This window comes from Chionomys nivalis, chromosome 21 (assembly GCF_950005125.1).
Source record: "Chionomys nivalis chromosome 21, mChiNiv1.1, whole genome shotgun sequence".
Taxonomy (NCBI): domain Eukaryota; kingdom Metazoa; phylum Chordata; class Mammalia; order Rodentia; family Cricetidae; genus Chionomys; species Chionomys nivalis.
The window spans coordinates 5,790,245-5,804,180 of record NC_080106.1 but is presented as its reverse complement, the minus strand read 5'-3'; the positions used below and the strand labels follow the sequence as shown (position 1 = coordinate 5,804,180).

The following is a 13,936-nucleotide window of genomic DNA, read 5'->3' as shown; positions in this document are numbered from 1 at the left end:
TACGTCTCTGCTTCTCTCCCCTAGAAATGTTGCCACCTTTGCTGTGCTCCTGTGATGGAGTATCTGAGCAGAGGTACCCTTTGCTTCTCTGCTCTGCTCCGCTAGGGAGATTGCATGCAAGGTTTCCGCTCTGCTTGAGTGAAGGTTCTCCACCAAAATCTGGCTCAAAGGATTTATTTAGGAGGTATGAGTCCAGGAGAGTGGTTGCTTTGGCAGAGGAGAAAATGGCAGCTGCCTTCTGTTAGGCACAGAGATTATATGGGGCCCCTTAGAGGCAGAGATTTCCAGGAAGAGTATTTCGAGGGTAAGAATTGGTTGGATTTCAATTCCTGAGCTTAAACAAGCTCAGGATATGTTGACTTTCATGCTGTGATTGGTTGGTTGTGTGCTCAGGGACTGGTTGGTTTTCTTGCACAGGGATTGGATGGTTTCAAGCTCAGTAGTAGGTTAGGGGTAGAGTGTGAGTTTTTACTTTGATTTTAGGCCAAAGGTGCCTTTCACTGGTTCTGCTGTCAGACCTGTGCTGAGAGACTGAAAAGCATAGCGGGTTCCTGAGATGCGGGAAGCAGTTCCATCCAGGTAACCTAATGGCAGCCAAATGAGCATGCTACTTGAGTACCAAGGAGAAAACATCTACGTGCCCCAAGGACCACTATTATGGAATCTGCTTACGCATTCGGCAATGTTGCAGATGATTCTGATTCTGGCAATTCTGCTAGTGCACTTGTTCTTTGTGTTCTTTTTCTCTTTCCTCACCAGTAGCTTCTGAAAATATGGATGTGCTGTACAATATGAGTCTTTCTGATGAGACAGAGTGGGCAGGCATTAAATCTATAAAGCACGTTACGAGAAAAAAACCTGACTGATGAAAGAATTGCAGAAATTTGGGAAAATGCAGAAATTGTTTTGTTTACCTGATTATAAAACTTGGCAAAAGAATTATACTAAAATAGAAAAGAGCTCAGTTATGATCAACAAAGTTCCTGAAGAACCCAGGGCTTTAGGGCTGACTGCCTATGGCCTTATAAATCAAATTGTTATATTTTGGGATTGTGAGGAACAATGAAGAAGTTATGACAATGGAGTGAAAGCCACTGAACTATGATTCTGTAAACTGCAAGCAGTTAGCCTCTGAGGTAAAACCCTCAGAAGTTGTTCTATGAATTACTAGGAATTAAGAATATAGTGACTGGCATGGGGGTTGGGAATTGGGAAAATGTCATGTAGAACTGTGTTCTTATATCAAATAATCTTTATACTTCTTGTGAACTGCTTTGTCCAGGTAATGATTAACCTGGGGCAAGAAAAAAGAATCATTTTCCTTGTGTAAAATTTACAATAAAAGCCGGGCGGTGGTGGCGCATGCCTTTAATCCCAGCACTCGGGAGGCAGAGGCAGGCGGATCTCTGTGAGTTTGAGACCAGCCTGGTCTACAAGAGCTAGTTCCAGGACAGGCTCCAAAACCACAGAGAAACCCTGTCTCGAAAAACCAAAAAAAAAAAAAAAAAAAAAAAAAAAAAAAAAAAACTTACAATAAAAGACAGGTTTGAAGCTCGGGGCAAGAAGAAGCAGAGGAAGAGGAAGAACTTGCCCTGCAGCTGATAGCCTGTCAGCTTGCATCAGAACATTGTGTTCATTTACTCATTTCACCTTCCAGACATGCCAGACTCGAGACCCACTTCTCTGCTGAATGCACATTTTTTTTTTAGATTTATTTATTTATTATGTATACAACATTCTGCTTCCATGTATACCTACACACCAGAAGAGGGCACCAGATCTCATTACAGATGGTTGTGAGCCATCATGTGGTTGCTGGGAACTGAACTCACGACCTCTGGAAGAGCAGTCAGTGCTCTTACCATTGAGCCATCTCTCCAGCCCCTGAGGGTATGTTTTTTGGTTCAAACATTTTCCCTACACATAGGGCTTCATAAATTCTTAAACTGATTTTTCCCCCATCATTTGCAGAGGCAAACAATATAAAAACGGACATCATAAATCTTGAACAGATGGGTGACACTGTCAAATTTTTCCAGAGTAAATGCTCTTTCATGTAAGAATGTGTGTTGGATAGAGAGCTTACCAAATTCTTTACAGATAATATGCTCTCAGAATATTTTATAGGCACTCAAATACTATTGCAATAAAAAAGGCTTTAATAAAAAAAGGCACACAAACAGGTTTACTCCTGTATAAACTGCAAAATTTTGCCACACTGACTATATATTTAGGGTTTATCCGCAGTACATCTTTTTCTGATAAGTTCAAAGACTGTTGATCAATGCAAAGGCTTTACAACACTGATTCATAGGGTTTCTCTTCAGTATGTGTTCCCTCATGTAGCTGAAGACCATTATGGTGAGGAAATGCCTTACCACTTGTTTACACTCATAGGGTTTCTCTCCAGTATGTGTTCTTGTACACATTTGAAGATTACTGTGACATTCAAAGGCTTTATGATATTGATTATATTAATAGGGTTTCTCTCCTGTATGTCTTCTTCTGTGTATTTGAAGATTAGTGTGTTGTGTAAAGGCTTTACCACATTGATTACATTCATAGGGTTTCTCTCCAGTATGTGTTCTTTTATGCATTTGAAGAGCATTGTGAGAAGTGAAGGCTTTACCACACTGATTACATTCATAGGGTTTCTCTCCAGTATGTGTTCTTTTGTGTGTTTGGAGGTGACTAATTTGTGCAAAGGTTTTAGCACACTGATTGCATTCATAGGGTTTTTCCCCAGTATGTGTTCTTTTATGTATCTGAAGACTACTGTGACATGCAAAAGCTTTACCACATTGACTACATTCATAGGGTTTCTCTCCAGTATGTCTTCTTCTATGCGTTTGAAGATTAGTGTGTTGTGTAAAGGCTTTACCACACTGATTGCATTCATATGGTTTCTCTCCAGTATGGCTTCTTTTATGAATTTGAAAAGATTTGAAATCAGCAAATGCTTTTTCACATTGGTTACATTCATAGGGTTTCTCTCCAGTATGTATTCTTGTATGTCTTTGAAGACTACCGTAACTTGTAAAGGCTTTACCACATTGATTACAGTCATATGGTTTCTCTCCGGTATGTGTTCTTTTATGCATATGAAAAGTATTGTGATAAGCAAAAGATTTACCACATTGATTACATTCATATGGTTTCTCTCCAGTATGTGTTCTTTTATGTACTTCAAGATTTCTACGATGTGCAAAGGCTTTACCACATTGATCACATCTATAGGGCTTCTCTCCAGTATGTATTCTTTTATGTACGTGAAGATTACTATGATATGCAAAGGCTTTACCACACTGATCACATCCATAGGGTTTCTCCCCTGTATGTGTTCTTTTATGTATCTGAAGTTTTGTATGATATGGAAAGGCTTTACTACACTGATCACATCTATAGGGTTTCTCTCCACTATGTGTTTTTTTATGCATTTGAAGATTTCTAGGATGTGCAAAGGCTTTACCACATTGATCACATCCATAGGGCTTCTCTTCAGTTTTTGTTCTTTCATGCCTTCGGAGATGACTGTGGGGAGTAAAGGCTCCACCGCATGGATTATATGCATAAGGTTTCTCTTCAGTCTGTGCTCTTTCCTTCATTTGAAGATCTCTATCACGTTCACAGGCTCTACCACATAGACTAACTTCATACAGTTTCTCTCCAAAATGTGTGCTTTCATGCCTTTGAAGATGTCTGTCATAAGCAAAGACTTTAACATACTGACTACATACAGAAGGTTTCTCTCCAGTATGATTTCGTTCAGGCCTGCAAGGATAATTGACACGTGTAAAACATTTATCATGTTCAAACCACAGTTGAATCTTCATATCTATATGAATAAATTTTCCTCTTTAGTCCAACTATAAAGAGGAATAAGATCTCAAGGTTTGATTACTGGGTTTACACTTATGTTGTTCCCCTTCGTTTCAGGTTGTTTTCACCTCTGAAGATATCTGTGATGCTAAGATACTTTATTAAAGAGTTCACATTTACAGACTCTTTCTTGTGTATGAGATTTTTCACATATTTGCAGAAAAATAGAAAACTTCAGATATAGACATGCGGTATAGAGTAAGGTTTCTCCATAACAACTGCCCCCTGACCCTTGACTCTAGACGCCCGTCTCACTAAACTTAGCACAGGCACCGCAAGACAATTAGGAACACTAGTTTACTATGGACTGTGAGCTTATTAGAAGGTTCTAGAGCTGCACTTATCACCTCTTCAACATGTGTACATTTTCTAATATAAGTGATAGGAGACGAAATAGATCCGCAGTTCTACAGCAGAGCTCTCATTCAGCTGATTCAAATGATGGTATCTTTAAGGCCTTGTTTCCTTGCTTATTAAAAGAATGGCTTACAGATGTAATTCACCTACTTGAAACTGAGGTATATGATTTAATGGGAATTTAACAATCATCAATGTTCATGAAGCTGGGCTTATTAACACTGTTGCTTTTGCATAAAAATTCCAGGACACATTACAATTTCTCCAGAGGCACATTTGTATCAGTTTGCAAATGGTAATTACCTTTCTTGTCTTCTGGAATTTTGAAAACGTTCTTCAATATTATGGTCTTCCCAACTGTATTCTACAATACAGTAGAAATTATAAGATTTATTACTGAAAGTGTTCAAAATTTAAATTACTATCTTAAGTATACCTTACAACCATGTCTGATTTATTCACCTAATTTTCCTTTCTCAATCAAATTACAGAAGAACATCAAAAATTAAGGAACAGCTGTCTCCTTATTTAAAAACATGATGGAAAATTCAGGTTTACCTATGATACTGAGGTTATGGTAGGTGTCCAGCATCACATCTTTGTAGAGATTCCTCTGGGAAGGATCCAGCAATGTCCACTCTTCCCAAGTGAAGTCAACATGCACATCATCATAGGTCACTGCATTCTGAAATGACCCAGACATGTGTACAGCAGAGAGCATGAGAGTGACAACACTGTAAATGTACACTTCCTTGACAACATAGTCATATAATTCTGGTACTCCCTGCACCATTCCATTATATAGACATTACAATGTAATCACCAAGTCACACTAGAAGGAAAATGAACAGGAGCTTAGCCTCTCTCATTTCTGTACCCTGTAAGTAAGATATCACCTTGCAGCAGAAAGGCTTATTAAAAACATAGAGACAAGTAAAAAAGATCAACAGCACAGAGTACACAGGAGAGAAATTGCATGAAGAATTATTAACTACAGAAGAAAAAATGGATAGGCTGGGTATATTGACTCACACGTTTAAGCACTGCAATCAAAAATTAGAGGCAGGTTCCTCCTTGGGAAATAATTTTACAAACTTGTATGGGTGCTATGGAAATTAAAGCAGCAGTTCCTCAGAAAATTGGGAATAGATCTACCCCAAGATGCTGCTATAGTACTCTTTGGCATATACCCAAAGGATGCTCCATCATACCAAAAGGACACCTGTTCAGCTATGTTCATAGCAACTTTATTTCTAATAGACGGAAACTGGAAACAACCTAGAAGTTCCTCAATCAAAGAATGGATAAAGAAAATATGGTACATTGATACAGTGGAGTATTACTCAGTTATTAAAAGGGCATAATAAAACATGCAGACTAATGTATGGAACTAGAAAAACAATCATCGTGATTGAAGCAACAGAGACCAAAAAGACAAACAAACATGGTATGAACTCACTTCTAAGTGGATATTAGCTGTAAAGATATTCATGCTACAATCCTCAGACCCAGACAGGATAAATAACAAGTTAGGCTCACGGAGGGGCACAAGGATCTCCCTGGAAGGAGGAAAGAGAATAGATTTGCTGGATACAATGGGGGTGGGATGGACGGGACCAGGAAAGAGCAGGCTGTGTGAAGGAATGGAGAGAGAATATGAGGAGAGACTACTGGAACTGGGGGACATTTAGGAGTCGACATGAAAACCTAGTACAGTCTCTGTTGAGTACACCACTTTCCTTTCCTAGTCTAAAAGAGGCAGTAAAACTAGCTCTTTACATACATCTTGAATTCGATGAAACTGACTCCTCAGAGGATTACTGGGAATGGGGGATGAGTAGTCAAACACTTTAGTATAACCAGGCAAAGTTTTCAGTATTGGGACTGAACACCAACCCAGTCACAAAACCTTTGACCTACAATTAGTCCTAATTGAAAGATACTGGGCCAGCTGGACTGGGACTGATGGAGTATGTGATCAAACTGGACTCTCTGAACGTGGCTGACAATGAGAGCTGACTGAGAAGCCAAGGACAGTGACACTGAGTTTTGATTCTACTGCATGGACTGGCCTTGTGGGAGACTAGTCTGTTTGGATGCTCACCTTCCTAGACCTGGATGGAGGGGGGAGGACCATGGACTTCCCACAGGGCAGGAAACCCTGACTGCTCTTAGGACTGGAGAGGAAGGGGGAGAAGGAGCGGGGGAGTGGGAGGGAAATGGGAGGAAGGGAGGAGGTGGAAATTTTTAATAAATAAATTAATTAATTATAAAAAAAGATACTGGGTTATTGAAGGCTTAGAACTTTGGGGAGTGGACAACCAATAACTGGGCTAACTTTAGGGCCATTCCATGCATGACAGCGCATGCCAAACACGGTTGGCTTGGATGCCCTAAAAACCTGAAGCTCAACAGCCCAGAGATCTAAGATATAATGAAACAAGACTACACACACACACACACACACACACACACACACACACACACAAAAAGCAGTGAAATTCTGCTATACTCATAGAATGGTACCTAGCCCAATTTTGTTTAGACAAGCTTAATCCAGAAAATGATGGGAACAGATAGAGACCCAGAGTGAAACGTTAGGAGGAGCTCAGGAAGCCCTGCAGATAAGGGGAGGAAGAACTGCAGCAGCCAGAGGGACTGAGGACACCAGGAGAACACAACACGGAGCCTGGAAGAGTCTGGGCCACTTCCTTTGCATACATGTTATGATTACGTACCTTGGTGGTTTTGTAGGCCTGCTAAAAGTGAGAGTGTGTACAGGGGAGGCGTCTTATTTACTTGCTCTTGGGACCCTTGTCTTCAAACTGGGCTGCCTTATCCAGCCTTGATATGATGATTTGAGCAGTCTTATTATACTTTGTTATACCATGTGTATGATCTGGTTTTGTGTATCTACTTGACACCAAGATAGAGGCATCAGAAAGGAGGGAGCCTCAACTGATGAAATGTGTCCATGAGATCCATCAGTGAGGCATATTTTCAATTATTAATCAATGGAGGATGGTCCAACTCATTGAGAGAGGAGCTATCCCTGTGCTGGTAGCCCTGGGTTCAATAAGAAAGGAAGCTGAGCAAGTCATTTGGAGCAAGCCAGTAAGCAGTACTCCCCCATGGCATTTGCATCACCCCCTGTCTCCAGGATTCTGCCCTGTTTGAATTTCGTTCTGGCATCCTTTAATAGTGAACATCAGTCTGAAAGTGCGATCTAAAAAAACCCTTTTCTGGGGCTGGAGAGATGGCTCAGTAGTTAAGAGCACTGCCTGCTCTTCCAAAGGTCCTGAGTTCAATTCCCAGCAACCACATGGTGGCTCACAACCATCTGTAATGAGGTCTGGTGCCCTCTTCTGGCCTGCACACATACAGAACATTGCATACATAATAAATAAATAAATATTTAAAAAAAAAATCCTTTTCTCCCCATCTTGTTTTTTGGTTGTGGTGTCCATCACAATAGAATCCCTAACTAAGACACCATATTTGGTGGGTATCTGGGAAAGATCTCCTCGTTTCTAAAGGGAAATGAAAAAAGAGAAGTTTTGGGGAAAAGGTGGAGGACTGAGAAGAGTGCAGTGAGTAGACATTGCAGCTGAGATGAGAAAGGAACAAATAAGACATAAATAAAGGAGAGGAAAATGCACAAGTAAGGGAAGATTGAACCAAGGAAAGACTGAACCAATACAGGGCAAATGCCAAATGCAGTGCCTGTCTCAGACAATGCTGCTTCATGTTCAAAGGGCATCGATAGCTCTGTGTCTGCAACTTCTCACAAATCTCTGTCCTTTGCTACATCCAATCCCTATACGCAGCTCTCAATGGCAGAAGTCTCATAGCATGGGATCTCCACATCCTGTGGTCTCAAATTCAACCCGCCTTCATCTTCACCACTGCATACAATGAACTCTCACACTCTCCTCACTGAGGGTCCAACTCTGTCAAACACAGATGGGTACAATAGTGATGAACTGACCACAGAAAGAGAATTTAGGACCTTTAAATTTTTTTTAAAGATTTATTTATTTATTATGTATACAACATTCCTTCTGTGTATGCTTGCATGCCAGAAGAGGGCACCAGATCTAATTATAGATGGCTTTGGGCCACCATGTGGTTGCTGGGAATTGAACTCAGGACCTCTGGAAGAACAGTCAGTGTTCTTAACCCCTGAGCCACTTCTCCAGGCCCCTAAATTTTGAATCAAGAAATGGACACACAGGACATTTTAGAAGCATCTAAAATTGATTACCCGATTCTACATTGCTAATATCAACTACTGCCAAAGCAGGAAAGTTCTCACCCTCTTTGCTGCCATTCCCTTTCTGTGCTGTGGCAACATCATATTCAAAGGTGATCAATAGTTCCAAAACCACAGAGAAACCCTGTCTCAAAAAACCAAAAAAAAAAAAAAAAAAAAGGTGATCAATAAACTCAATTCTTATATAAGCCCTTATCATTTGTAACTCACCAATAAAAAATCAGAGAGATGGGAGGACTCTCATACACTGGTCTGTTATCCTTCTCATTGACCAATCAAGGGCCAGACTGGATGAGTGGCAGTCTTCCTAGGACTGAGCAGCAGTGGAAGGATGAGATGTTCCAAGCAATTCTCGACTTCATAGCACCAGGCAAGCCTGGGCAACAGGAGATATTGCTCTAAACAGAAATAAACAAAGCTAGGCAGGCAGGATGGCAAGCACCTGCAATCCAAGCACTTGGGAGTAGAAGTGGGCAGATCTCTGAGAGTTCAAGGTCGGCCTGGTCTACAAGAGCTAGTTCCAGGACAGCTAGGACTGTTACACACACACACACACACACACACACACACACACACACACACTGTGTCAGAGAAAAAAGAAAAACAGAAATGAACAAATCAATAGCACCTGAGCAAGAGAAATGAAATTATTAAAGATCAAGAAACACTGGAGAACAGAAAAAAAGATAAGCGCACTAAAGGACATACAGAAAGTGTTTAAAATGACACCGATTTAAGTGACTATTAAAATAAAAAGTGTATTTTAAAGATTTAAAAAATTAGTTATATTGACTTTGAAAAGGAGTAGGTCCTTCCCTAGGAGAGGAAAGGCCATTAATAAGGGACTGATTGATCTTGACTATATAAACATGTTGGCTGCTGACAACTCTAACCTGACACAGTTACAGCCAATGGCCTGTTTCTTGGTCCTCTGGGCTGACTCACATGTGTGAAGGAATATATCTGCACAGGAAAGTTCCCCCATGGCAAGTTCAGGATTCTTTGCCTCAAGGTAACCCTGCTGTCTTTCTGCACTCAGGAGGCGCTTCCCCTTCCTCCTGGGCACAACAGGACCAGCTTGCACAGTCCTTTCCTCACTGTTGGAGTGGAGTGATTCCCTGTCCCGTGAGTGGAAGGGTGCCCACAATATTAACAATTTCAAGTAGAGATGTAAGGACACAGAAGATGTTTCTTCTGCGGCTTCACGCTGAGCTCAGGAGAACTGAAGGAACTTTCTACCTGTGAGCCACAGTTTCTTCAGAGGACAGGAGAGAAATGCAGGGCAAAGATAAAACACATAATGATAGACCTCCCTTTGCCAGAAGGCTGGGTGATGGCTTCATTGCTTTCGAAGTTCAGGGAGAACTCATGAAAAAGTAGTAATAATAATAAAAATGATAAAAAAGTAGTCTTGCAGAAAATTGAAATTAGAGAATAATGGAGCTAGGAGGAATGTCTTTATGAGTACATTCAATATTCATTCCCAAGGTAACTTTCTCAAATTGTACACCCACCAATCTGAAATGTATTTATTCACGTGACTCGCGTTAACACTTGCTGGGAAATTACAGATTAACTCCTCCTAAGTGCTCAGGGCCTTTTCCATAACGGTGACCCCAGCAGCTGACCGCCTGCCCTGTTTCCCCCTGCAGTGTACACAAACGATTCCTCCTATTCCGGTCCAAAGGCTCCACGTGGAAATCCTTCTCCTGTTACTGCAATGAACAGTCAACTCCAACTCTATGACTCAAATGGATAATTTTAAAATTCTGAGGTGGTGCAATCATTTAATTTAAGAATTTTGGAGATGTACTATGGAGGACAACAAAGTTATCGCCCTGGAGTGCAACAGTCTGAAATCAGGGCCACCTGGGTCACCAGCAGAGAACAGTCTCAGAAACAGTTTTCTAAAAGCCTGCAAATGCAGCTAATCTAGAAATACTATGTTCTCCCAGGGAGAAATCACTCCACACAACACAACAATGTTTTACTTTTCAAATAGTCACCTGGTTGACGTCATACTGCCCCTCTCTCAGAGCTATGCCTTTCTCAACTAGAAAACTGGAACTTTAAGGCACGGGAGGCCATAAGGTAGGTTTTGACCCTGTAATGCCTCCTTGGTCAGCTTGTTAGAAGCCTGTTCTTTCATATGGGACTGGGCCTAGAGGCTGATTGACAGCCAGGGGTGTCTCCTTTGTAAAGGTTTGGAGCCAAATGTCTGAACAATCCTGTTAAAACAACTGTGTACCCTAGAATGCTCATCTCTAGCAGGCCTGGTTGGCATAAACTTATCTTTGGGGTGTTTTAGATGCAGCCTTCCTCAGTTATTTCCTGCTTTATGAGGCTTACTAGCTCTAATCATGGGTAAATCCTTTATGTCATGAATCTACTCTTCTTCATCACAGCTAACTGTGCAGCGCTACCCAACACAGGAGATGCCTTTTACAACCTCCATAAAATAAACTGTAAATGAACCTTACACGTACAGGTCAGATCAAAGTATTGAATATCTAGAAGATACTGGGGAAACCAGGCCTCTCCAAGTTATTCAACCCGCCTTCCATGGCTGCACAAAAAGCGCATTGTTGTTGACTCCAAACACGGTTCCACACACAGCTCCCTGCGCTCATCGCTCTGCACGGCTGCAGCCCACAGAGCAAAGTTATACACAGGACTGTGCCTGGGTCCAGGGAGCAGCAGGGACCGCATGGGAGCTCACAGGACACGGAATATGACTGCAGATTCCCACCCGGCCCTGAGGACCCGCCACGCTGGATCCTGGATCTCCGCATCTGATCTTCCCCATCTGGGACAGCAGCCCCTCGCTCACCATGTCGTGGCTTCCTGGCTCGCCCGCGGCCCTCTCACAGCTGCCTGCAGTGGAACTGGCAGCACAAAAGGCGAAAGAAAACACTGGCCCCAGCTTATCTGCAGCCCAAAAGGAGCAGTGGCGGCCTGGGAAGAGCCCTGCAAGACTTCTGACTGGCAGTTCGGCCTAGAGGCAATGATTGGTTGGTGATGCTTGAGTGACAAGAGCCCCGCCCTTAAGGTTACCCTGTGCTTAAAGACACAGCACAAGTCGATTCCTCAGCCAACCTTCCACCCCAGACCCAGACTTTTCCAGACAGGCAGAGATTTGCATTTCAATAACTGTTGCTCTTGGCTCCAACAGCTAATCCTGCTATCTTCCTGCACTCCACTGGCCCGTCCTCTTCTTCCTCCTGCACGCCACTCGGTGTGAACAGCTTCACTGCCCTTTCCTCAAGGTGGAGTGGAGGGATTCCCTGTCCCACAGGTGGAGGGTGCGCAGAATATTAGCAATGTTAAAGAGATGTAAGAACACAAAAGGAGATGTTTGTTCTGTGGTCAGGCACTTCAGAGATCAAGGAGAGACCCACAAGAAGCAGATAAGAAAACAAAATGACTGACTGCCAGACTGACTGTCTTGGGCAGAAAGACTGCACTGCACTCCTGTCTCCACCTCCCGAGTCCAGGGATTAAAATCATGTGATCACAAGTGCTGGGATCAGAGGTGTGAGCTCTGTTTCTCTTTCAGACTGGATCAACCTCATGTACCCCAGGGTAGGCTTGAACTCATAGAGATCTGTCTGACTCTGCCTGCCAAGGTCTGGGATTAGAGTCATGCACCATCACCACCCGGCCTCTATGGCTAACTAATGTGGCTGCTAAGATCAAAGGTGTGTGCCACCACTGCTTGGCCTCTATGGCTGACTAGTGTGGCTAGCTTTGCACTCTGGTCTCCAGGCAAGGTTTATTTGTCAGACCGTAAACAGACACCAGCACGGGCATTAGCTCTATGACCTTAGTAGGAGTCCCTCACTTCAGGATACTACAGGTTTAAGGTGTCGGGGAAGAACTCCTCTTTCTACATTCTAACCCACTGGCCACCAGTGTTACACTGCTCATCACTTCAACCCCCGAAATCATGTTTCAAAATGAACCATACCTTCATCTTATCAGGGAATTATACACATGAATGCAGAAAGTCTACTCAGGAGAAGAAATTCCCCTTGAGTCTAAAGATGGTTCAAAATATAATTTATGTTGATATAAACATTAATTATAACAATCTATTTTTATCAAATGTTTCTATGCAATTGGTTTTTTAACATAAAATAAAACATCTGTAATTTAACTCCTTATTACAAATTCAAGATAAATGTAAATTTTTGTTTTAAATGTGAAAATTAAACAAAAAAAATCTTCAAATTCACTTGAGCTTTTAAGACTGATTTTTTTTTACCAATAATGTGTATGGGTATGTGTGGTCTGTCAGAAGGCAGCCGGTCCTGGGCAGCCATGTGGTGGGTGAGAGATTGAGGCGTGGACAGGCATGCCATGCAGAGTGAGGTTGGATATTTATTTAGTGGGTTATGGAAGGGAATGGGAGAAGGGGGAAGAGCAGAGAGAGAGAGAGAGAGAGAGAGAGAGAGAGAGAGAGAGAGAGAGAGAGAGAGAGAGAGAGGATAATAGGGAGAAGGGAGAGGCAGAAGCTGCCTCTTGGAGATGGAGAAGAAAAAAAGACAAGACTCAGGGTAGAAAGTAAAGATCAGCTTGCCTTAGGGAAGAAGTGGGTGTGGCTTGTTTTGCTTCAATTACTTTATGACTCACAAGAACTTTTGAAAACAAGTGTATCCCAGTTTTATGTGTCTGTTGGGGTGTGTGAGAGAATGCCTTCCAGGAACATGCAGATGCCACACCAGAGAAGCACAGATTCCTTTGGGTCTGAAGTAGGAGGTGGTAAGGAGCCTCCTGATTTGCTTTTGTTAGCTGAAGTCCAGTCATTCCCCATTTGCTATGTGACCTGCCCAGTCATCACAGTGCTTTTTATCCTATAAACTACGTCTTTTACAGACTAACTGTGACAACAACAAATCAATCCAAATAAATCCAGAAGACTGAATACATGATCCCTAGGAAATTGAAACATTAGTATTAAGCTGTGGCTTTTGCTCACTGATCCCCTTTAAACCTACCAAAATATTCCGGACTGCACACACCACACACCTCACCCCTAGCTCCATAAACTAGTTTACAACTTTGGAGGAGACTATCGTAATCCCGCTTCTGGATCCATATTCTTTTTTTTTTTTTTTTATTTATTTATTATGTATACAATATTCTGTCTGTGTGTATGCCTGCAGGCCAGAAGAGGGCACCAGACCCCTCTACAGATGGTTGTGAGCCACCATGTGGTTGCTGGGAATTGAACTCAGGACCTTTGGAAGAGCAGGCAATGCTCTTAACCTCTGAGCCATCTCTCCAGCCCCGTGGATCCATATTCTTGTCTCCAGATTTGGAAGAAAACTTCTGCTATACCAGATGCCAGGACTAATCTAGGGAACCCAGTTAAGGTACCACTCACTTCCCACTAACACTTTTAAAGCCTGGCCAGCAACTCCAGAT

At 42.1% G+C, this 13,936-nt stretch overlaps 1 protein-coding gene across 1 annotated transcript; it reads right to left on the bottom strand.

Moving 5' to 3' along the window:
- Positions 1–1,774: 1,774 nt before the first annotated feature.
- LOC130863323 (zinc finger protein 431-like) lies at positions 1,775–11,461 on the bottom strand. The gene is made up of 4 exons (XM_057753246.1): positions 11,340–11,461; positions 4,795–4,921; positions 4,540–4,600; positions 1,775–3,771 (listed from the first exon to the last, which is right to left on the bottom strand). The coding sequence occupies exons 1-4, from the start codon at positions 11,340–11,342 to the stop codon at positions 2,475–2,477; spliced, it is 1,488 nt and encodes a 495-aa protein (XP_057609229.1). The 5' UTR covers positions 11,343–11,461; the 3' UTR covers positions 1,775–2,474.
- Between the last annotated feature and the right edge of the window lie 2,475 nt (positions 11,462–13,936).